Source organism: Marmota marmota, unplaced genomic scaffold (assembly GCF_001458135.2).
Source record: "Marmota marmota marmota unplaced genomic scaffold, marMar, whole genome shotgun sequence".
Lineage (NCBI taxonomy): Eukaryota > Metazoa > Chordata > Mammalia > Rodentia > Sciuridae > Marmota > Marmota marmota.
Window position 1 is genome coordinate 43,699,179 of NW_026000093.1, and position 24,952 is coordinate 43,724,130.

At 42.8% G+C, this 24,952-nt stretch overlaps 1 protein-coding gene across 1 annotated transcript in view; it reads right to left on the bottom strand.

Annotated features, from left to right (window-relative positions):
* Positions 1-24,952, bottom strand: part of Tspyl5 (TSPY like 5) — a 25,289-nt gene continuing 337 nt past the window's right edge. The window contains 2 exon segments of the mRNA XM_015485768.2: positions 1-243; positions 22,966-24,952. The exon segment at positions 22,966-24,952 is cut by the window's right edge and continues 3 nt beyond it. Of these exon segments, the coding sequence (XP_015341254.1) occupies positions 23,915-24,952 (1,038 nt within the window). The 3' untranslated portion in view covers positions 1-243; positions 22,966-23,914.

Genomic DNA, 24,952 nt, shown 5'->3' on the forward strand with positions numbered 1-24,952 from the left:
GGGTTCCTTTAATTTCCTTATATTTTCCAACTATCCTTGTGCAGCTAAATATAATTATCAAATTTTTTGTACATATGTAACTTTCAGGATCATGCTCAGTCCACAGAGTAAGGGTTGTTTGTCCAGATGAGCTTGGTCCTAGTCGTTAGGTACCTATGAGGTTGGAGAGCAGCTCATTTTCGAATTGGAGTACGGTGTTCAGCCAGGAGTGTCATTAGAGGGTCATTGGCGCACTTTCTCCAACTGAAAAGCAAGGAACACAAGTTAGGAGCCCCAGAGGAAACAGCTCTGTCCCCGGTAGGCCAAACTTAGCCAAGCTGTAATTCTAAGCTGAGTAATTAGTGGCTATTTTATTCATCCTTTTGGGACTTGTTTCCCCAGGAGGAAAAAAAAGAAGGGGGTCAGATAAAGCAAATTTCCATACTCTTCTCAGACATGATATTCTAAGGTTCTAAATTCAAGAGGAGCAGCGGCAGAGAGGTGGGTAGGGTTAGAATGGACAGCAACGGTCACCTGGTACAAGACAAAGAGGATAAAAACTTTTATTCAAACTCCCACCAATGCCGTACAGTGACTGCAAGATTATTCCATTTAACACACACACACACACACACACAAACAAACAAACACTGGCCAAATGTTTTGCATATCAGTCTCCTTGAATTTGGCAACAGTAGTGTTTGTGAAGGATGCACTTCTCCGCATCTACTACAGAAGTAGTCCCTTTATCCATTTGGCTTCCAAAGCATCCAGGGGAGAGGTTCTTGTGTCAGAGGAATGAGCACTGAGCCTAGGAATCAGGAGAACTTTCAAATTCTCTCCAAAGTGAAGCTGCCCTAGTCAATTGTTTTCTCCAACCTGCCACCATAAAACAAGATGAACAGTAGCAGGGCATAGTGCTTAGAGCGAGGATCTACTGCAACAGCTCTTACACTCTTTCCCCTTAAAAAACAAAGGCATTAAGTTTATGGATGTGTTTGTTGGAACAGAGAAGTCCCCTGTAAAGAAAGTTTCTAGGACATAAGTAATGGCTAGTGACAGACTGGGCTTCAGGGATTCCTAACAAATGAGTGCTCCCTGAACTTCAGTCTGTCTGCTCAGCCCATGGCCAGCTGTCCAGACCTGTTCAACCCTAGAAACAGGGAGAGCTGTGGCATTCCCCAGGCTCTGGCCTCACGCAGGACAAACAGGTCACAAAGGGCTCAGCCTGTGGGTTTTCTCTCTCCAAAAGTTATCTCTTTCCTTCTCCCTGTGATGACCCCACACACCATACATCTTGAGTAGGATCCTCTTGAATGAGATGAAGGATGGACATTCACTATGCTTCTATCTTGCTTTCTATGCTTCTGTGATTCTTAGGGATGTGGGAGGACCACCATGTTGCACAACTCCAGAGAACTTCATTCCCACACAGACCCAGGATGTGGTTTGGGAATTATATTTTTAACTCCATTTAGTATCTAGTGTGTTACTGAATGGTAATCTACATTTTACATCTTAAAACTTGGGTCTGTTCTTTCTGAGTACTCTTTAGTATATTTTATACTCAAATTCTTATAATACACAGTTCTTATTTCCTATACCACACCAGCCTCAAGAAAAATCAAGATCTGTGATTAATGAACAAGGCCACTGGCTCTGGAGCCACAATTTGTTTAATACACTAATTTTCTTTATCTCACCTTTCAATCATGTGCCCCATCCCCACTTCCTGTCACATGGAGAACTTTATAGGCCTTAGACAATTTCTACATGGTGTCAACCACATTCAAACACACCCAGTCTTCATTTATAGATACTAGGTAGATGGACAGATAGAAGTTCATAGATATATATATATTTATCTAATTATATATTGTTCTATATTGTTTTGCTATAAATTTTGAAAGGATGTTTAATTTTCACAAGTTTTGAATTTAAGAATTGTTTTATGATACAAATTTTAATATTTACATATAACTGTATGACATCTATCCTATACATCATCCATTATTCGTTGACTAAATGTCATAACTTTTTAAATTTTTAATTATTAATTTGGGCTTTGAAATTTTCTTTATGTATCAAAAGATAATCAATATTTTTACAATTCCTGAAATATTTATAGGTCCTAGACAATCAATGAATAAACAACCCTGTACTTGTCCCCTCATCCCCAACACCACCTCAGCCAGTCCCAAAGCCCCTTCCTCAGGATCTCAAGAAGCCCTGTTCCTGTATCCTGGCTACTAGGCAGATGTTGCTACTGGGTTCCCATTTCTGATGCACTGTATTACCTAAGATGACCACACCCTCGAAAAGTCCATCCTTCTCTTAAGGATTAAGCTCCCCGTTATGGAGACTTTCCATCAAGTTTCCTCAACATTCAGCTTTTCCATTTTCTATGCTGCCACAGAATGTGTGTCTCGGGAGGGACACAAAACTTGACTCTCCCCCACATGGGGGTGAATTCCTGACTCCTGATGACAGCCTTCACTGCCTCATTTTATCTTCAAAGTCAATCCCAGTGTCTGGGGATCTGACTGTGCATCCAATGCACTTACTCTCCAAAGGTCCAGGATCATAGAAATCTGATTTTGGTATTTCATGCTCACATTGAGATAGCTTTTACCTTCCTCAAAGGATCTTTATGGACAATAAAAGATGTCTAGACCCCAAAAGATGTTCTGTCCTAGGGATATTTGCACTCCTAAGCATAATACCTTTTAAGCCATAGTTACATCATCATGGGTATATTTTTGTTTTTTGTTTGTTTGTTTGTTTTTTAATTTTTTTATTGTTGGTTGTTCAAAACATTACATAGTTCTTGATATATCATATTTCACACTTTGATTCAATGGGTATATTTTTGTACTGACAGAATTTTTTGGAGAAAACTCCATATCAATTTAATTCCTTAAACAATTTTTTTAAAACAGTACAGTTAAATCCTTTCCAATACTTTCAATTTTCAGTTCATATTGTATTTCACAGAAGTTATTTTCAATGGGGATTAATTTCTTCCCCAGGCAAATTTTGCATAAGGCTTTGACCCATCATTTGTTTTCTTTACATTAAACATTATGGTTGAAAATTAAGCTATATCCATTTATGAATATATCAATGAATCCTGCTTATGTACATAATTATAATGTACTAACTAAACTACTACTACTACTACTACTACTACTACTACTAATAATAATAATAATAATAATAATAGAAGGGAGATCAGTAAAGCAAAAAGATCAGAGGAGAGAGGTGGGAAGGGAAAGGGAAGGTACTGTGGACTGAGATGAAACAAATTATGAGTGTGCATATATGAATGTGACATAATGAATCCCACCATTTGTATAACCATAATACTCACCAATTTTAAAGAAAGAAAAAAATATGGTTATAACTTTTCGTCTTGACCACTTATTTTATTTGACATTTTTTCCTGCAAAATTCAATGTTCCTAATTCAGACTTCACAGATCAAAATTTTACGTTGTACAGATTTTAGCCACTATTGACTTTCTGTCAATCACATCAACCAGTGATATTAATCATGAACTTTATAAAAAAAAAACTGAGGATGTCTCTTTCATAGCAAAACCACATGCTTGTACCCTCAGATCTTCTAGACTAGACCCTGTCTTTAGGGCTGCATTGTATACAGTGAGTGCCTAAGGCATGAGCCCTGGAATGGAACCATCTGGGTTAACCTGGGCAAACAATTTAATCTCTCTGTTTTCTTATTTGTTAAAATGGGATCAATATTAGTACATGGATCACAAGGTTCTTGTGAAACTTAAAGCATAATATACTTCACACATTGCATGGCATGTAGAAACCAGGTAAAAATTAATACCTTTTGCTATTGCTCCAACCACCTTTAAACCTCTGTTACTACAATGACAAACCATCTGAAACCTAATGCCTTAAAATATCAGCAATTTATGACTGAATAATACTCCATTGTATGGATATACCACATTTTGCTTACTGACTCATGAACTGATATATACTTGGGTTGTTCTCATTTCTTGGCTATTGTGATAGTGTCGGAATAAACCCCAGTGTACAAGCATTTGCTTGAGTGCAAAGAGGAATGAAGTATTTGATACACGATCCAATGTAGAAAAACACTGAAAACATTATGTTAAATGAAAGAAGCCAGTTTTAAAAGTCTGTCTCCAGAGTAGCAGAAAGCAGACTGGTGATTGCTAGGGGCTAGGAGGAGGGGAAGAAGGGTGTGGCTACTTACTGCGTACAGGGCTTGCTTTTGGGGTGCTGAAAATGTTTGTCAATATAAATAGTTATGGTCATAAAACATTGTGAATATACTAAGTGCCGATGAATTGTAGACTTTAAAACCGTTAATTTGGTATTAAGTGAAATTTGTCTCAATTTTGAAAATTATACAAAAAGCCATTCATTATTTCTTTGGACAGCTGGAAGGCCCTGTGGCCTCACGTGGGCTGGCAGGAAGCTGGGTAACCATCTTCTACTTGGTCTTTTGCCCTCAAGGGAGAGAGCCCCAGCTTTGGCAAATCCCAATGAAGGAGTATCAATCAAACTTCTGCTTGTGTTATGTGTGCCAAAGTCCCACTGACCAAAACAAGTCACATGGTCAGGCCCAGGGTCAGTGGGGTGGGCTCCACACAAGAAAGATACTGGAAGGCATGACTCATTGGGGCCGTTACTGTGACAACCCTCCACAGGCATCATTCTAATCATCCACCCCAATTCAGATTTGGGTCTGAACTGACCCTTGCATCTTAACTGATGGGAAACAGGAAGCTTGGGCCTGTGATGCCAATGTGGTTCAAGAATAGGGAGAACGCTTTAAATATATTCAAATCCTCTGAGTGGAATGCAACTCAGCTTCCTTTGGCTTTTCCTGGACTTCACTCATATTTAATTTCACTGGTATTGATCATGGACCACAAGGTTAGACTCTCTTACTCTGAACCCTGATTACAATTTAATATGAAACAGCTGAATAAAGGGCAATGTAGACACCATAAAATGATTTTCACAGTGTCCAATTCTGAGGGCTCTGGATTCACCACCCTGACATTCCTGGGTAGTTAATCCTATCAGAAGGGACTGAGGTCACCTCTGCTGGGAAAGGACACTTACAGCTAGTGCCTGGCAGGCAGAATACACCCACAATGTCCTTAAAGAAAACTGATGTCAATTTACAAAAGATTTGCACACATGGTAACTGACTGACACCCTGCAAGGTTAGTACATTGTGATTCCCCACTGAACAGATGAAGAATATGCTGAAACACAGCACTGCCCAAAACCTCCTACTGGAAGGAAGGACTTTTTGCCTCCAGCTATTAGTAGCTCTTTCAGGTGTGCTTGCCACATAGAGCTGCTTAACCCCAGGGCATTTCTTTCCCAACCAGGCAGCCTGTGTGCACAAATGACAGAGGCAGGGATGTTAGGCTTATGATAGGACACCTTTGTGAGCTGTGTATGCTCCAGAGCGCCCCATATGGATTGCTGGCCAACTCCCTATGCCCTATTCCACTCCCTTCCCTTCAAGTTCACACTGTTGATCTACAGTAAATACCTTAGAGGCCAAACACTATCCTGAGTCTGCTTCCAGAAATTCCAACTGCTACAAAGAAACTGAGGTTTCTCAACATCCAACAGTAAGAACTTAGAACTCAGGACTGCAGCACCACCCCTGAAGGCAGTTTATGACAGTGAGTACTGGGCTTGGAGGCAGATAATCTACTGCATCAGGTAGAATGGATTCAGCCATGAGTAACAGGGAACCCAAATAGCAATGGCTTAAACAACATGGACGGTTATTTATCTCACACATAAAATCCAGTCCCGGACTGGCATGGGAGGTGCTCCATGGAGTCTTCAGGACCCTGGCTCACAGTTCTGTCATGTTCTGCCATAACAGGTAGCAGGTGGAAAAGTGTAAGGATAAAGGAAGTGAAGTGTGTGCACTGGCTGTTTTTAAAGGAAGGTTTCTAGGGGCTGAGGATAAAGCTCAGTTGGTAGAGTACTTGCCTTGCATGCATAAGGCCCTGGGTTCGATCCCCAGCACCAAAATAAATAAATGAAGGAAGTTTTCTAAGAGCCACTGCCAACATTCTCTGCTTTCACTCCAATGGGCAAAACTTCATCACATTGTCACATCTATCTGCAAATAAGCCTATGGAATTGTCTTTCTTCTGGATGACGATGTTCCCCAGTTACAGTTGGGGAGATTAATATGGGAGAACAGACATTGGACAGATACCCAGAAAGCCCCGATGCACGTGGTGTTTGGGTTTTGCACTTGCTAGTTCTCAGTTAGTGAATCTCAGAGGTTATTTTGCCTGTCTGGGTAAAGGGTCTGCTTTTCATCACTATGACCAAAATACCTGACAAGAACAAATTAGAGAAGGAAAAGTTTATTTTGGCTCATGGCTTCAGAGGTTCAGTCCATTGTCGGCTGACTCCATTGCTTTGGCGCCAAGGTGAAGCAGAACATCATGGAGGAAGGGCTGGCAGAGGAGTGATACTCAGCTCATGGTAGCCAGGATGCAGCCAGGGGTGGGGGTGGGGGTCTACAGGGAAGAAGAACCCAGGGCGCACCCAAGTGACCTACCACCCATACCACACCTGCCTACAATGGTCACTGCCTAATCAGTCCATTCAAACTAGGATGGACCAATGATTAGTTTACAGCTCTCATAATCTAAACATTTCATCTCTGAATGTTCCTGTATTACACAGAAGCTTTGGGGGTACACCTCCTATCCAAACCATAACAGGATGTGAGAAGGATGCCCAACCACCTCACAGAGTGTCAATGAGATACAGAGATGCCTGTGAAATAGAAGCAGGATGCGTTGACTCTGATATTTACTCTTTGTTCCAATAATATGTGAACATCCTTTCTTGGATCCTCAGATTCCCACCTAGTTTTTTCAAATGGTCTTAGATATAGATCCACTATGGCTGGGCTTGGTAGAACACGCCTGTAATCTCAGCGGTTTGGGAGAGTAAGTCAGGAGGATCGCCAGTTCAAATGCCAGCCTCAGCAATAGCAAGGCACTAAGCAACTCAGTGAGACCCTGTCTCTAAATAAAATACAAAATTAGGCTGGGGATGTGGCTCAGTGGTTGAGTGCCCCTGAGCTCAATCCCCTGTGCCCTTCCTCAAAAACATATATAGATCCACTATGTACTAGTTCCTGTGGTGACAATAGTGCCTCATCTTACTTAATACTCATGAAAACACTATGAAATAGGTACTATCTGATATTTACTATTTCACTGCTTTCAAAGAAATTTATATCTGACAAAATCTGCTAAGCAATTTTAAAAGTATCATTACTGCTGAAAACTGGCCCTCAGATAGATAGATCTGACCCTACTTGGCCCCAAATCACACAGCTCCTAAGTCCTGGGGCCAAAGATTCAAACTCTCGTCTGTCTTGTTGCAAAACCAGTGTTCCCAATCACTACCCTGACACTGTCCTCTTCCTTTCCTCCCTCTCCACCACAACCTGCCCCAGTCCCATATGCACTTGCATTCTCACATAGCCCAGTAGGCTGTCCCTTCAGGCTCAAGCACAGCTGAAAGGGGCCACACAGCCAGCCTTTAGGAAACCACTGCTGCTATGTGGAGGGGTGGGGTCCAGCAGACAAGTCCCAAGGTGCCTCCTATGGCTTAGCCTTACTCTGATATTTGCTCTTTGTTCCAACAATATGTGGACATCCTTTCTTGGATCCTCAGACACCCACCTAGTTTTTTCAAATGATTTTAGATATTGATCCACTATGGCTAGGCATGGTAGCACATGCCTGTAATCCCAATTTCTAGTGGGTTCCTTTCTCTTCCTACCCACAACTGCACCCCTCCTGGGCAGGAAGAGAGAAAGCAAACCCCTTCTGAAAAGAGGCACGTAGACAGCAGCAGTCCCTTCTTTCAAAGGCAAAGGAAGCTCATGGAAGATGCCCAGAACTCTTCTGCAGCAAGAGCCCTGCAGCAATGGAGCCAAGAGCAAGAGCCACAGAAGGCTGCAAACAGTGGACAGGGAGAGATTGGCACTGCCAAGACCACACTCCTCAAGCGGGGCCGGCTCCAGGCTACATCCTCTTCTGCAAATAAACATCATGGCAGCACTGCCCGGGGCCAGCCGCACAGCTAGCAAGGAGCTGCCAACATTTCCATTAGAAAGCCCTCATTTCTCATGTTGAAAATGGAGCTTTCAGAGTTTATTCTGGGTTGAGATTCTTCCATGTAATCTCGGGAGGCAGTTTTTCATTTATTTCTCATTGACTTAAGATTCTCTAGGGATGAAGAACTCCCCTGACTCTTCACTGTCCCAACACATCCATTCAAAACCAAACCCCCAGTTGATAAAATGGTCTTACTTTCTGCTTTGGACTTCTTTTTTTCTTTCTGTGCTACAGAAGTCGGAATTAAGCCTAAAAGAACAAATGGTTCCTCTAGGTTGGGCTGGAGACTGAGTGCTTTATTATTTAAAAGTGCTTATGTGGGTGGGAGAGGCAGAAGGCCCTCACAAAGGCTTGGCAAAAAATAGGACATAAACTGCACAGCCCTGGGCCAAGGCGGAAGGGACCTGCAGGAACCTTCCTGAAGTACGCTCCCTGGTTCTCCAGTGAACTCCCAGCTTCCTCCACCCAGCATGTATTTCTCTGTTGAAGGCCTTAGGCCTGGTCTTAGGCTGCTGGCCCTGCATTCTTACTCCGCATCACTTCATCCTCCTGTCCCCCCACAGCTGGCTCCACACAGAGCTCAACTCAGCCACAGAGGAGGGAAATGGGTGTGCAAAGGTCAGAGACAATGAGCGTGTGTCCTGGGTCTCTTGCCTTGGGACAGGAAAGGCCTCCTCCCTGGGTGGTCTCTTTCCTTCCACACTAGCCTCAGCCTCAGAGCAAAGCTCTTTTCCTCTTTCACATTCTAGCCCAAGGCTGAGCATCCTGCTGAACCCCTCTGGTGGCTGAACGAGGAAATGTCCTCCCTGCTTGGGCCCAGGCCCATCCCTTGGATTCCTGCATGGAATTACAGGGACTCCCACCCACCCCGACCTAGTTAGCCCCTGACACTTTTATGCCCTACTGCTGGGCCTCTCTTTTCCCTTAGTTCCACATCAAAGACTGGATCCCCCCATGAAAGCTCCTACATTTTGAGCAATTCATCTAAAATTTTCTTCATTCTCTCAGCCACCTCCTCCCTCACCAGGGCCCACCACCCCTACCAAGAAGAGTTCCCCTCTTTCTCTGACCCATGTTCTTGCGGTAGGTTTCTGTGGAACACATCTTGTGTTATAATTCATTCTAATCCTATCCTGCTTATGTCTTGAGGTAAATCTTGCCATCTCTCTGAGGCTCAGGGACTTCACTTGTATCTCCCTCCTTAAGCAGTACTGTCCAGTGTTGGAAGACACCCACCCATCTGTGGGCAAAAGAAAAGAAGGACTGGGCTCTGGACTGGAAAGGGGAAGTGAAAAATCCTTAAATCTCCCTGAAGTACAAGCAACCTTCCGTATTAGTGAGTTCTGGAGGATTCAACCAATGTAGACTGCAAATGGCGCTAGGCCTACAATGGCTGCCTCTGTACTGAACATGTACAGACTTTTTTTCTTGTCATTACTCCCTAAACATCATAGTATAACAACTACTTCCATAGTATTTATGTGGTATTAGGTATTACAAGTAATCTAGAAGTGTAAGTATACAGGAGGATGCATTTAGGTAATATGCAAATACTATATACCCTTTTATATAAATGACTTGAACATCTGAAAATTTTGTTATCACTAGGGATCCTGGATCCAATCCTTGGATATCAAGGGGTGATTATACATGGAAAGCCCTGTGGTTCCCAGGAAAATTCCATCCACAGATTCTCACACACCTGCCTGAGTCATCTGGCCCAGCACCTACGCCCAACAAGGAGCCCTCATCATCTGTCAGTAGCAGCGACTGGCCTCTGTTTTTGAACTTCCCAGTCTCATATGAACCCAGACAACAATTATTAAAAGATTATCTATAGCCAAGATGCACACCAGAAAATACAGAAGAAAACTACCAAGGCATTAAGAGGAATAATAGCAATTCAACAAGGATTGGTGACTTCAGAGTTTAAAGCAATGTAGGTTGTATATTACCTCCCAGCTACAACCAAATTTCAATAGAATAAAGATTGTCAAACTGCAGAGAAAGGCAGGGTTAACAGTTGGTGATTCTTGATGCCTGACCTCAGCCTAAATTCTTGTAAATAATAGTGCTGTTGTTCTTGCCCACCCCCACTTCCGTATTAACAAGGATGACCTGAGAGTGGCCTAGGTCCAGTGGGCATCTATTGTTTTGGCCTGCTCAGCAACCATCCCTCTTGCTCTGGTACTAGCAACATGATTTATTTACATCTGAAAAAAAAAATAATAATCCCTTCCCTATTGTCATTCCTTGGAGCTTGGGTGGGTCTGATCCCATTCCTCGCCCCTGGGCTGGGCAGTGACCCAGCTCTTAATTTGGTTCAAGTGTTCATAATGACCTAATAAGCCCAGTCAATCTCAGGACTTCTTTTTTTCCCTATCCTCTTGGTACTGGCAGGAAAAGAATACTTTGTACTTTTTTTTCTTTATTGGGGTTGCTGAAAGGGTAAGACCTGTTGGCCTAGAGCATCAAGAAGCCATCCTGCCATAAGGAAGAAAGCACCTACCCCTGAATCAAGACCTATCCTGAACTCAAATTGTCCCTGGGCTTTAATATTTTATTCTGACAATTGAAGTCTTTTTAAAAAAATGACTTTTACCCAACTCCAAACTTCTGTTGCTCTTTTACAGATAAGAAAACTGGATCCTCCAGAAGCTAAGTTATCTACCAAGTTCCCACACACTAGCTAGTAGTTATCAGAGTTTGGATATGAACCCAAATAGGCCCAACTCCAAGTTTTAGCTGTCATTATCTAAGACCTCTGATGCTATTTTTTCCCCTCAATCTGAACATCCCAGGCCTAGCTTTGGGGGATATTTAGCAGTCAATCATTTTGGAACATCTGGTGTCAGCATCAAGTACTCAAAGCCAGTGACTCTGGGAAGACTTGCTTAGATGACAGTCCAGACTCTTCTCTTTCTTGCTTCCAACTAGAGTTTTGGTTTTGGAGATGAATGTCAAGGCTTTCAGACACAGACCTCAAGCCAGCCACAAGGTGGGCATGTTCTGCAATCTGAATTTTGCTCTTTTTCTTTAGCCAAGAGATCCACAACATTTTACCCAGTTGCTCTTTGGCCCAGAACCTACTGGAGTACTCAAAGGAAGAGGATGACCCACGGCTGTCGGGCAGCACTGTCTCTTTTTAGGTTGATTTCAGTCATCCTGGCTCCAGCTTGCTAGGATTGAGGAACATTTAAAATGCCTAACAGGGTGTAATAAGGCAGCAAAATGATTACACCCACTCCCATCAGAACAAGCCCTGAAAAGAGAGCCTGGGAAATGCCAGGGCCTACGCCAGGTGGGGAATGACACTCCCTGCTCAACTCCAACTCCACAACAAAAAGAGGCTAGATAAATAAGGTAAGCTTTTCTGGGAGGATTCTATAACAAAAGTCCAACAACAAAAAATCAGGGCCTTCCAAAGGGTGATCTTATCAAAGTTAACTGGGTTACAGGGAAAATTCTCAAGAAATGAGAATTCACGCTTTGGGTCACCATTTGGGGACTTGGGGGTTTCAAATGGTGACTACTCTTAACCAACATATTATAGAAGAAGCAACATAAAATTATCAGAGAAGTAGTATGTTTAATCTTCTTATGGGACTTTTCTAGAAACTAGGGTCATATTGAGAATATTGCCTATAATCAGAGGCCAAATTAAGGTTTTTGGCTATTGCTGTGGCATTTTACATTATTCAAATGCCTCAAATATAACTACTGAAATAAATGTTCATGCTTAATTTGAATTTAAGGTCCCACACTTTCATTTCAATGCTGCATAGACCCACAGGGAACCCACCAAAAGGAAAATAAGTCATAAGATAGCCATACTTGGTAACGCTACCAGGACTAATGTTTAAATTCATGGTTGGCTCACATCTCTTGCTGAAGCACCAAATATTTCTTCTAGGAAACCACAAACATTGTATTTAACATTTAAGAATAATTTCCTTGTCCAAAAATAGCCTCAGATCAAATTGAGAAATTTATGTTCATTTTCTTTGGAAGGAAATAATGAAAATAAAAATACAAAATTAATCCTGCTGATAAAAAAGAACACAAAGTGCTTTCTCCAATAATTAGTAGGTCAAAGAATCTTACAAAGTCTACTGCATTTCTCTCTGACCCAGAGACCGTTACTAAGTTTTTGTTCCATGATTTTATTGAATTGTTCACATATATATGTTCTCCTCCCTGGTTTAGATTATACAATATGTGCAAGCCTGAATCCTGAAGTTATTTTGACCCTCCATGGTGCCTGAGATTAGAGAAGTTACCAAACAAGCAAGCTGTCCAAATCAGTGAATAAGTCGCGAGTACTCTCAATTCTCCAAGGTATTCTGTTCCAGCGATGGCAGTCACAGAGCCTGGTGAGCTCTTGGCTTTAATAGCACATGGCCAGCAGCCAGACTCCTTCTTTGCAGTCTCCATGGAACTAGTGCTGGTCATTCATGGAATTCGCATTCCTCTTTGGCAGAAATAGGACTAAGGGGGAACTCATTTCTGGCCAGTGAGATGTAAAGCAAAGTCCATGGGAAGCTTCAGGAAGCATTTTTGCTCCCCAGTAAAAGAGAACAGAGTCTCCATTTGCCCTCTTTCCTGGTTTCCTATTTGGAACACTGTCTTTGAAGACACGATGCTGGAACAGGAACAGCCATCTTGAAGCCATTAGACAAGTTTGAGAACAAAAAGTTCTTGCCAAGTCCATGCCAAAGGTGTTGGAGGAAAAGGATGGAAAGATCTGGGGGCTTATTAAGATAAACAAGCAGCTATACTAACTATGGGGTCACCTACTTCCAAATTCCCTATTTTGAAAACAATAACTGCCCTGGTCCTTGGGCATCATTAGTTAGGGTTTCTGTTACTTGCAGCTGAAAACAATCTAAGTACTTCATATCATTCTTATTAAAAATAGGACAAATTACGTCTGTCTTCTTCTAGTAAGGACAATATAGTATAGTATGGAGAACAAAGGTTTTAGAACCAAACAGACTCTAATCATACAGAATTCTGGCTGAGTAACCCTAAGCAAGTTTCTTAGTTTTCAGATCTTCAGTGTTATTAACTGGAAAATGCAGGTAACAATGATGACTTCATAAGTTTGCTATTGCAAAGAAAAAGAAAAAAACAACAAAAAAAGAAAAAACAATAAGATAATGACTGAATATATGCCACTTAGGCATGTAGTAGGTGCTCAGTTAATGTCAACTCCTTTCTTCCTTTCCCTCCACAATATCCCTGTGTGGAGTAGATGTTTCAGTAAAATTTTGTGCAATGAGAGAAGCACAGCCTCTGCTAATGCCAAGAAATCATGGTTTGTCTATCATTATCCTTATTCAGAGACAAGAAAGAATAACAGAGATAGCTGTCCATGTGAGAGGCTGGAGCTCAAAGAAGACCTTTGATCAGCATGCCTGCCTATGTTGCCAGTGCACAAACAAGTCCCCTCATTTAGTAGCTGTTACAGCCTTTTGTTGGGCCTGGTTCTGTTTGTGACCTAGCTGCTGGTCAAACCATCTGATCAATGCCCCTATTCAGAAAGGCCTTGTCTTCGGGCTGCAGCAGACCAGAAGGTCTTTGTCCCCCCAAGTTGCATACAGCTAAGAGCCTTTAAAATGTGGACTCAATTGCCCCAGTGGGCAGTGAGCCCTGAATGAGCCTGCATCATGCCCTGGCAGCCACAGGATGGTATGGGGACAAGCAGCAGGCAATCTACACTGTGTTCCCAAGCTGGCTCTCTAACCACTCTCATGGCCTTCCTATATACACACATTGCAACACCCCTACCCCTACACACACACACACACACACACACACACACACACACACACTCAATGGTGATTAGGCACAGTGAAGCCACCTCAGGAGAGCTCTATATTCATCTATTCCCACACACTATCTTCTCTCTCTTCTGAAGTAAGAGCACAATGTTAGCTTATCTCACCAACTCCTACCGCAATCTCCAGCCTGACAGGAGTGCAGAATCATGATTAAAGAGCTCACCCTTAACTCTGAGAGTTTCAACTTACATAACCTTGGGCAAGTTACCTAAACTCTTTTGAGCTTTTTCATCTCATTTGTAAAATAAGGATAATAATAGAATTGTTGTAATAATGTGTGTAATGTGTTCAGCACTGTGCTTCACCTGTAGTACTTACTTGATAGAAATGGACTCTCCAAGACCCATCCCATATACGAAGAGGCATCTCCTCTTGCCATAGGACAACTCCAAGGTCTGACCATTCCACCTGCTATCTTCACTGACCATGGCTAAGACTAACACTTCCATTTGTCTAAATATTTGTCAAGTACCTCCCATGGATAAACTCTGGGATCTACCAGTGAACAAAGATTCTTAAAAGCTTACAGTCTAAGGGAAGAAACAAACTCAGAGACAAAATCATGGCCATGAATTGTGATTAATTCTATAAAGGAAAAGAAAAGGTAGCTGTGAGAAGAAACAGAGAGTGAGCAGTATGAGTAGGTAGGAGTATAGTCGACTGGGACATCAGACAAGACCTCCTGCAGGCAGAATGGCAGGGAAAGGAGTTCAGTGTCCCTCACATAAGTGCAAGCAATCCCAAGCCAGAGGTGGCACTGAAAATAAGATGGATTCTCCCAAGGGAAGGTGAAGGAGTTTTATTATGATACCCCAAAGCCCTACAGCCTCCTGAGGGATAATCTGCCCCATGATTATCTCTTCTCCAGAATGTTCCTGGGTTTGAAAGGCCTTGTTTTACATGTGTCTCCCCCTCTCTCAAGAATTCTAAAATCTTTCACAAAGTATCTGATGCCACAACATTAAGCAAAGCAGAATTGGGCTTTGATGACCCTATTTTCCTCATAATCCTAAAAGTTAGGCTATTTTGTATTGAAACTCAAGGTGATTTTTCCCTAGATCTGCTCACCCTGTCCATTCTGCAGTTTTAATCTCCTGTTCAGCTTGTTTTCCAGTGATATTGCTCTTTTAGAGACTGTCTTTGTTCTAATCCGATTTTTGTAGTCATCTAAATTCAAGGGGCCTCTTAAGACAGCTCAGACTATATATACATATCTATGTAGAATGAGAAAAAGATACCAGGAAAGTCATTGTCCACAATCACATCAGCTTTGCTCGCTCTTCTTTTCGATTACAGACTCTTGTGCTATGGAACATTACTAAAGCATAGCACACATGGTACATTTTCTACATTTTTCAGTTGCTTTCCTGCTCTCTTCTATTTTCCTACTTGATTTCCAATATGCTGTGAGATTTATTTGATGCCACTAAGGGGTTTTTTTTTGCCTGAGGCTTTGTGCAGGTAATAGCCACCCTAACCACCCCCACCCTCTGCCTTTAATTCATTTGTATTAGATTCATGCTTCTCCTTCACTCCAAATTATTCCCATTCTCTGTTCCTGGGCCCTTTCAAAATCCTTTTGTCCATTTGTTTGTGCTTAATAAGCACATACTATGTGTAAGCCACTGTGCTAAGGGAATAAAAAATGATTAAGACATATGGTTTGTTATTATCATTTAGTGACCTAACAACCTTAGAGTCTCTGGTGAAAGTGGACACGTAAAAAATAAGTGCAAGTCATTACATTAGGTAGGCACTATAAACTGAACTATGGACAAAATATTGTGGAATTTGAAAGGAAGGATTAATTCAGCCTTAAAAGACTAAAAAGAACAGCACAGAAAAATTATAACTGAGGCACATCTGAAAGCTTTCTTGCTGGTGAAAAAGCTTGTACAAATAAGGATGTTCAGAGAACCAGAAGGGCTCATACTGGCTGAGCACCACACCCAGGGTGATAGGAGACAGGGACAAGGGTGAGTGGTCTGATAAAAGTTCATTAGGGTCAAATTGCACATCAACTGAGTGGCCAAAAGAAAGAGGACTGTAATTGGCTGTAGATCAAGCAAAAAAACAAGCACAAGGTGGAGCTTTCTTGTCAAAAGCAGTGACTACAAGTCCTGGTAGGAAAGGCAGCTGTACATTGCCCCCAGGTATTGTCTCATGTTCAATGTCAGCAAAATTATCCAGGAAAGAATGAACCCACGAGTGACTGAAGATCTCTAGCTCTAGCCCCTTGACCTCGACTTATTCCCTGCTGCAGAATCCCACTCCCATGACAGGTGCTGAAAAGTTCTAGATTTTCTCAAGGTAGGATGCAGAAGTATAACACATTTCTAGCCCAAGGGTCCTAACTGAGGTCTTCTGAAACCCACTAGGGACCACTGGCAAAGAATTTTTTTCCCTGATCAAAGCAGACACTGACCAGGCTCCCTCTCCCTACTTCCTTCCTGCCTTTAAGTGCAGCTGGGAAAGGGTGTGATGCCTGAAGCTAAGGAGTCATGAGGGGAAAGCCAGCGGGGAAAGGTGCCCAGGTGGACTCAAAACCACGACGCAAGCCTGTAACCCCATATCGCCAGATGTTCTATGTCAGCAAATTTTCCTTCTTTTCCCAAATCATTTATAATCAAGTATAGACACTTACAGGCCAAAAACTTGCTCAGCCTCCATCTGTAGCTATACTCTGCTTAGAACGAATCCTAACCTACAGCAATTTAGTTGGAGGAGGCCTCCCTCACCATTCTGAGTCAAGTCAGTCCTACTCCTAACTGAGTTCCAACAGCATGCATGCTGCTGTTTAAGATGGTAAAGAAGGTTCACATTCATAGCCAACTCAAAGGGATTTTGGCTAATGAACTGTGCAGAGAGTTAAATATAGATTCGGTGCCTAGATATATACAGCCAGATATTTGCCCTAGGCTGCATGTTCACCATCCAAGGGGTGGATGGAGTTTGGAATCAAAGGACTTAGGTTTAAGTCCTGCCTCTAATACTTACTGATTTTGTGATTTTAGTCAAGTCAACTTCTTGGAGCCTTCTTATGGAACAGTTGTTATAATTGAGATAATCTAAAGTGCCTTGTAAACCACGAAGTGTCACACAACAGTAGCTATTGTGCCTTCTGCTTGTCACATCAGCTGAGGATCAGGTCGACAGGAGGGAGGGAAGAGGAATTTCAAGGCATGAGACTGAGTAGCTGGTAGCAGTACACTTGACTGAAGGGTGCTGATCTGGAGAAGAGAAGTATAATTACCACGAGGCCAGAGTTCAGCCAAAAGTCAATCAGCAGAAGTAAGGGTTTGAATAGTGAAATACAGTTAGTTGGAGAAGTTTCCAAAAGTAGAAGTGAAGATGTAAGGAAATATAGAAAAAAAATGGGCTATTTATCTATTTATGCTGCCCCAATACCTGAGGGATATGACCCTACCCCATTAGTAACTCTCCAAATCTAAGTATCTCAAGAAGTAAGAGAATAGAAGGACTTTCTAATAAGATACAAATGAATCTGCTAGTAGTTCTCTCCCTGGGGGATTCTAAAATGTGTCCTTAGGGAAACAAGTCTCTTTCCTCTGTTGCAAATCACCATCATAGTGTAGAGGGGGGAAGCCAAATGTGTAAGAAGAGAGTCAGAAGTGAGTAGAGATATTGGGTAAGCTAAAGGTGGCAGGGCCACTTATTTTTCTCTCCTTTCTCACCTATGGCATAGCACAAACTTCATACACTCCCAAAAAAGTCCAGCAAGTAACATAACAAGAAATCAGGCTGGGTGCAGTGGTGCACGCCTATAATCCCAGTGGCTGGGAGGCTGAGGCAGGAGGATCGTGAGTTCAAAGCCAGCCTCAGCAATTTAATGAGGCCCTAAGCATCTCAGTAAGACTCTGTCTCTACATAAAATATAAAAAGGGCTGGGAATGTGGCTCAGAGGTTAAGCATCCCTGGGTTTAATCCCCGGTACCAAAGAAAGAAAGAAAGAAAAAGAAATCAGATAAGGGCCTTTTATAATAAAATTCAAAGGTGGGATAGGGGCCAGGGTCTCAGTCATGAGGTCCTTGTGCTCCAGGTTAGGAAGTGCCTGAGTGCCTTGTGAAGTCTCACCTAAAGGCCAAGGGTGGGGAAGCCCTCTAGTCCCTTCCTCATCACTATGGATCTAAAGAACTTTCCAGCACTATCCAGGAAAAAAAGAGAAAAGAGGAAATTAAATAACAATCCTAGGCAAAAAGAGAGAAGAGGTTGAAACCTGGGGAGTGGAAGGAATATCAGAATAATTCGGGGCTGTATTTGTTCATAGCTCTGTCTCCAAGGCCTACAACAGAGACTTGCACACATAGGAAGGAGCAAATGAATCAGCCCATGGGCAGGTGGTGAATACCAGCTCAAATAGAAGGTAAGCTACAGTTTGAATATGGTTTGAGTTTGTTCCACAACTGTTCATATCTTCAAAGGTTGGTCCTCATAGTGAATCTCCCTCTCACATGTACTCCTGCCAAGATGCCATTTGCTATGATGTGATATGACCAGAGGAGCCCTCACCAGAACTATTTGGACTATGCTATTTGGACTTTTCCAGGGACATCCTCTCCACTTTTTCCTGAAAATGTCCATAACAAAGAGCCTCTAAAACTGTGAGCCAAATAAACCTTTTCTCTTTATAAAGTACATGGCCTTCGGCATTCATTATAGTAACAGAAAATTGATTAACACAAGGTGGTCAAAGGCAGGGCCTGGAAAATGGAGGCCCTGCATCTGTGGAGAAGTAAGTGCATAAGCCAAATTGGGCAGAAAGCATCTCCTAATTTGTAACCCAAAAGGACTCTGCACAAATTCCAAGAAAAGGCTCAGGCCTGAAGAGGCTGCTCTCAATTACCTTATACACTCCACATATTGATAAATTGAAAAACTTAGGTGTTTATAAATGTTTTTCTAGTTGGAAATTTAGGATATTCTGCATAAAGATCCTGATTCCCTACTTCTCTTTGAAAGTGCAGCTTACAAAGTTCTGCACTGGCCAGGTAAACAATGCTAGAGGCTCCAGAGCCGCTGCTCCTGACCTATAAACAACACCTCTCCATTTGTGCCCAGGCACCAATGCCCTATCTGATTGGTCCTCTGAGTGTCAGCCTTGGTTTGTTATCCTTACAGTATAAACTACTTTTGTCCCAAAGTCTGTCTCTGTAAGTATTGCTTCAGAGCACCTTTCTTTTGATAATGCACGACTATTCCTATGTAATTCAGACAAGAACTATATCTGTGGATTCTTGAAACAAACACTCAAGTGTAAAGCATGGATCTACATGAACAATTTACTTCTTTTTTCCTCATCCTGTGCCCTCACTGGGGATATCATCACCTACCTCAAAGGACAGTGGTAAAAGTTCAATAAGTTAATCTTTCTAAAGCTCCTACAACAATGCCCATTACCATGAGCCTCAATAAAATAAAATAAATACAACTTAAGTTGTTCTTAAGAGCTGAATTATGCCCCCTGACCCGTGTCCACCACCACCAAATTCCTATGCTGAAGTCCTAATCCCTAGTACCTCAGAATATGTCTGTATTTGGAGACAAGGACTTTAAAAGCTAACAAAAGTTAAATGAGGTCATTGCAGTGGGTCCCAATTCAATGTGACTGGTGTCCTTTTAAGACGGGATTAGGACATAAGACACACTTCATATCTGTGAAGATAACAGAGAAAAGAAATCTATCTACAAGCCAAGGAGAGATACCCTCAGAAGAAACCAACCCCGTCAACACCTTGATCTTGGATTTCTAGCCTTTAGAACTGCCTAAACAATTTTCTGTTGTCTAAGTCACCCAATCTCTAATACTTTGTGATGGCGGCCTCAGAAAACCAATATGGTTGACCTCTAAAATGAATTTCACCAACCTTACAAATTTACCAACCCCTCCTTAGTGTATCTGAATCTAAACTGTGGATGAATTCTTTGTTTCACTCAACATTGGAGAACCTGTGAACACTGCACATTTATTCAGCACCTTCCTTATTTAAACCAATTTCATATTGTCATTTAAACACCCACCTGTATTTTTTTTTTCAATCATTTTCTGCTGGGCAATCTCTTTCCTGATTTAGGAAAACTTATTTTTAATTGATTTAGTTGGTCTTTGTATAGGACTCTGGCAGTATATATTTTTAAGCATCCCTGTTAATTCAAATGTGCAACAAAGGTTAAATGTCATTATTCTAGTTTAAAGGGCCTTCATGGGCACCTCCCTTGTGGCCATAGGGCAGTCCACAAACCAGCAGCAAAGTCATCATCTGGAAGCTTGTTAGCAACAGAATCTCAAGTTCTACCCCAGATTACTAATATTAGAATTCATATTTTAACAAGATTCCCAGAACAATTCAGATGTACTCTAAAATTTGAGAAGCACTGAATTCCCACTGGAAACAGCTGGATAACTTGTTAAAAACAAGACTACCTGGCTTCCTCTCAGAACCACAGAATCTCAATCTCTGGAAAAGGTTTTGGAATCAGGACTTTTCTTGTATTTATGTTATTGTTTTTGTAGCTAGTCACACAATAGTCTGAGGCCTGGGAATCACTTATCACAGCCAACGTATATGTCCCTCAACTGCCCAGGCTCTGCCTAACAACCTCCCAATTATTTTTTTACAAATAAGAAATATAACAGAGATATAGGTTTTTATTTTTACAACATGCATATAAGCTTACAACTATTTATACTGTTTAGGAACACAGAAATAATTGCATTATTACCAGGGTGTCAAATTATCAAGTACAACAACCAGTGAGTGATTACTTTGGGGAGGTTATTTTCACCAAATACAGCAACAATTTCCAAATTTTATTTCCAAGACCAGAATTATGAGACCAGGATAAGCCGATAACAATCCTAACAGTTGCACAAATCTCCACGTTACATAGAGGAAAAACAAACAAAAAAAAAAAGGCTGATATCATGGCAAAGGATCTCAATTAAGTACCTTATACTGGAGTCTTTGAAAGAGTTTTAGAACCCAACAATCTGTCCTTTTGTGGACACAGAGCATCCCTTCATCTCTTTTTCAGACCCCTTGTTATGAAGACTCATTTCTGAGGTCCATTTCTGGGACTTCATTAACACTAAGAGCAAAAAAACAGACTTGTTATAATAATGATAGCATACCCCACAACCATCACTACCAGAGTCCCAATCTCCCAAAGTAGCCCTGGCTACACTGGAATAGTACCTTGGAACTTTCAATAAAAAATAAAGGTGGAAGAAGGAGCTACAGACAAAAGTTAACTGATCATAACAGGAAACTGATGTACCTAGGTGATGACCACACAAGGTCCAGGGACATCCTCTCCACTTTTTCTGAAAATGTCCATAACAAAGAGCAAAACTGTTTGTTGTTGTTGTTGTTTTTGATAGCAGGTACTGAACTCAGGGGCACTTAACCACTGAGCCATATCCCCAGCCTTTTTTTCATATTTTATTTAGAGACAGGATCTCATGAGTTGCTTAGGGCCTCACTAAATTGCTGAGACTGGCTTTGAACTCATGATCCTCCTGCCTCAGCCTCCCCAGCCACTGGGATTACAGGCGAGCACCACCACACCTGGCAAAACTGTGTTTTGTTTTGGTTTGTTTTTTTGTTAAAGCAGATTTGTACAGCTATATTTTCACTTTTTCCAAGAGGCAAAAATGGGAGAAATGGTTAACATTTTACTTAGGAGGTGAAATGTACAGCATACAGCATTTGTCTCCCACATATACAAGGCCACATCTAAACCAAGGGAAAGCATCCAAAGTAATACAAATAAAGATTCAGATTAGACAAAACTTTGGACCCTTGCCTAGGCACCCTATTTACCGACAACCCCTTTAATTCTTCTTTCCCAACCCTGAAAAGAGTTCCTCCTATCCCCTCCTTAACTGAGAGAGAGGCATGCTATCCCTGCAGTTTCTCAAACCATTCCTGCTTTTCCAGGCCAACACCACACCAGCTCATACCTGCTGTGTTTGCTGATTTCCCTGCCTCGCATCCTCCAGCTACAACTTCAGTCAAAGACTCTGGTGCATAACTTAGGATGAGGTCTTCTATAAGGTAAGGGAAGTTAGGGGGAAGGCAGGTATGGACTTAGTCCCCCTCAGGGATGAGGGGGAGAGAGGACAGGCAAGCTTGGGCAGGAGGGCTCAGTTCAGCTTGCATACTCACTGGAAACAACCTAAAGATCTAGAACAGATTCCACCCATGCCCTTTCCCATAGCCTGGGATCCTCCATCATGGAGTCTAAAGCCTACTCCCATGGGATTTGAAGGCAAAGAGAACAAGTCCACTGAAAGTGGAAAAGCTCAGTGCTGAGCATCCAGGTGACCAAGGCTGCCCACAGAACAGCAGAAGGCCCTAAGTCTTAAAGGGTATGCACACACACAAAAAAAGAGCAAGAGTAGACAATAGTCCAAACACTGCTGCCTTGAGATTTCTAATTCTGGCATATGAACAGGCATAAAAGGGGCTTCAACTTCAAAACTGCAGATTGAGCCAAGGAAGTCAGGACCAGCATTTGACCACAGACCAAGTGGGGTTCTGGTTTCCTATACCCTATTTCAGTCTAGTGTGTGAGCGTGCATACCGAGTGCCCGCTATCTCCCTAACTGTGTATATAAAACCCTGTTCTTGTTTTTGTTTTGTTTTCTGAGATGTGGTTCTATTGAAGCAAAAAAGGAAGAGGAGGAAGATTAAGGAAGGTTGAAAGGGAGGAGACAAGGGAAAAGAGGAGAGTAGCAGAAAACGAAGGAAAGAAAGGGGGGAACAGTAGGAGGGAAGTTAAGAGGCAGGTCAGGAAGCTGGAGTATGGAAATGTAAGATGAAGTCAAGTGGAGAGATGAGAAATTCCTCTTCCCCAGCATTCTGATCATATTTTAGGAGAGGATAAAGGACTCTGACAAAGGTACCTAGTTGACAAAGGTAGCTCCACCCTCACCTGTAGTATGATGACAATGAGCACATGTCCACACACACCAACCCACCCATCAGTCTGGCAGCCAGTAGGGTTCCTGGAAGTATGAGGAGTGCATTTGTGTGTCTCATGCACTGGCAGGGTGTCTGGGTTCACAGGCAGTTCTTGAGGTTCTTGTTGACCAGGAAGTCAACTGGGGCCAATGCAACCTAGATAAAACCCAGTGGCCTGACAAATGACCAAGCATGGCCAGACCTTGAAGAAGGTTCACCAGGAGATGGGTCCAGAGGCAAGAAGAGACATGATGGTACAGAACACATGGCATACTGCTTCTTGCCCTTGACCTCGTCCATGCCTGGCAATCAAATGCCATTCTGCTGGATGTCCAGCAGGTGGTCAGCACAGACTTCAAGCCAAAGCTGGAGATAAAAGTAGATAGCATCTTGGCCGGTACCCCCAGAGCCACAGAGCAATAAATTCTGGCTGATGACTAATACTTTGTACACTGGACTTATTTTGCAGTGGCAATAGAAAAGTTTGCCATTGATGGCATGCATGGCCAGCATGAACATGAAGCCCAGCAAATGACTGGCTATGAAGTAGCAGAGCCTGAGGCTGTTCTGGCCTTCCTGGTAGATGACTCCTGAGTGTCCATGTTAAAGACAAGTGAGAAAGATCAGAGTCAAGAACAAAGCCTAGGCAATGTAGAGAAAGGCAGCACACATCTGAAGCATAAGTGCTTAACATAATAAACAGCAGGGGTGAAGTCACATAGCATGTGACACTGTTATAAAAAAGCAAGTAGGCCATAGGGAGGCAAAAGAACATGATCAAAAATGCCATATTCTTGCAACTAAAGTCCAAAGGGACTATAGTACACAAAGGCCAACATGAAGAGAAGGCAGAGAGCCAAACACACATGTAGTCAGCCAGAACAGGTCCAGCAGGAGGTAGTAGGGAGATTTATGCAGGATCAGTTGGATTGGTTTACCCCAGGCTCAGGGGTCTCCACTGGCTGCTTTGCTGGACCTGGCCTGCCCTCCTTTCCTTTCTCTCCACGGGCCCCTTCACTCATAAGGTAGTACTGCAGGGGATTGGGCCATAGTTCCTCGTTGATTATCTCAACAATCTTGTCAGATTCGATAGAGCTGTGGTTTGAAAACCAACCAAAGAAGCTACGGTTGTTTTCTGGGTTTCCCTGGCTAAGAGACTGAAGGTCGTGACCTGGGAGCCACTGGATTGGAGTAGACCGAGACACCACCTGACCTGAAGGACCACACCCGTATTCCTTGATGAGCACCTTATTTTGGAAATAGGGGTTGCGGCCGAAGTAGAACTTGATTTTGTAGCCCAATCTGGCCAGGCCAAGCTCTTCCACCTCCAAGCTGTTCAAGTAGCTTAGTACCTCTTTATCTTGGTTGTTCAGAAAGGATGATAACTGGGGGTGATTCTGAAAAGCTTGCCCCCAAAAGCCTGGGATATTCTGGATGAGAAGGTTCCTTCGTTCCAGGTGGTGCAGTCGCAGCTGCCCAAACTTGCGAGAGAGCCTAAGGTAGGCCCTGTCCGCCTGGGCATTCATGGTCTCCAGCTTCAGCTGGACGTTCTCCAGAGTATCCATGCTGCCTTCTGTCGCCGGGATACCTGACCCTGCATCCTTCTCCACCACCTTCTTTTCCTCCACTACTGAGACGGGATTACCTTCCCCAGACGTCCCTTTCTTTGGCTTCCCACCAGCTATGGCCTGAGGTCCCCTCCCCAAGGCGCTACAGGTTTCTGGGGCCTTCTTCCCAGCAGGGCCACGCCGATTCCCAATGCGGGGGGCATTTTTCGGCCTTCCCACGGTTCCCACGGTTCCCACGAAGACGGTGTCGGTTGCCAGGCGCTCTGAGAGAGATGCGGCCTTCCCCGGACAAAGCCTGGTGGCGGCCAGTCCGCGGTTCCCAGCTCGGGCGCGGAGCGCGAGGCCACAATCCAGCGGGAGCCGGCAGGCAGCATCCTCCCCGGGCTGCAG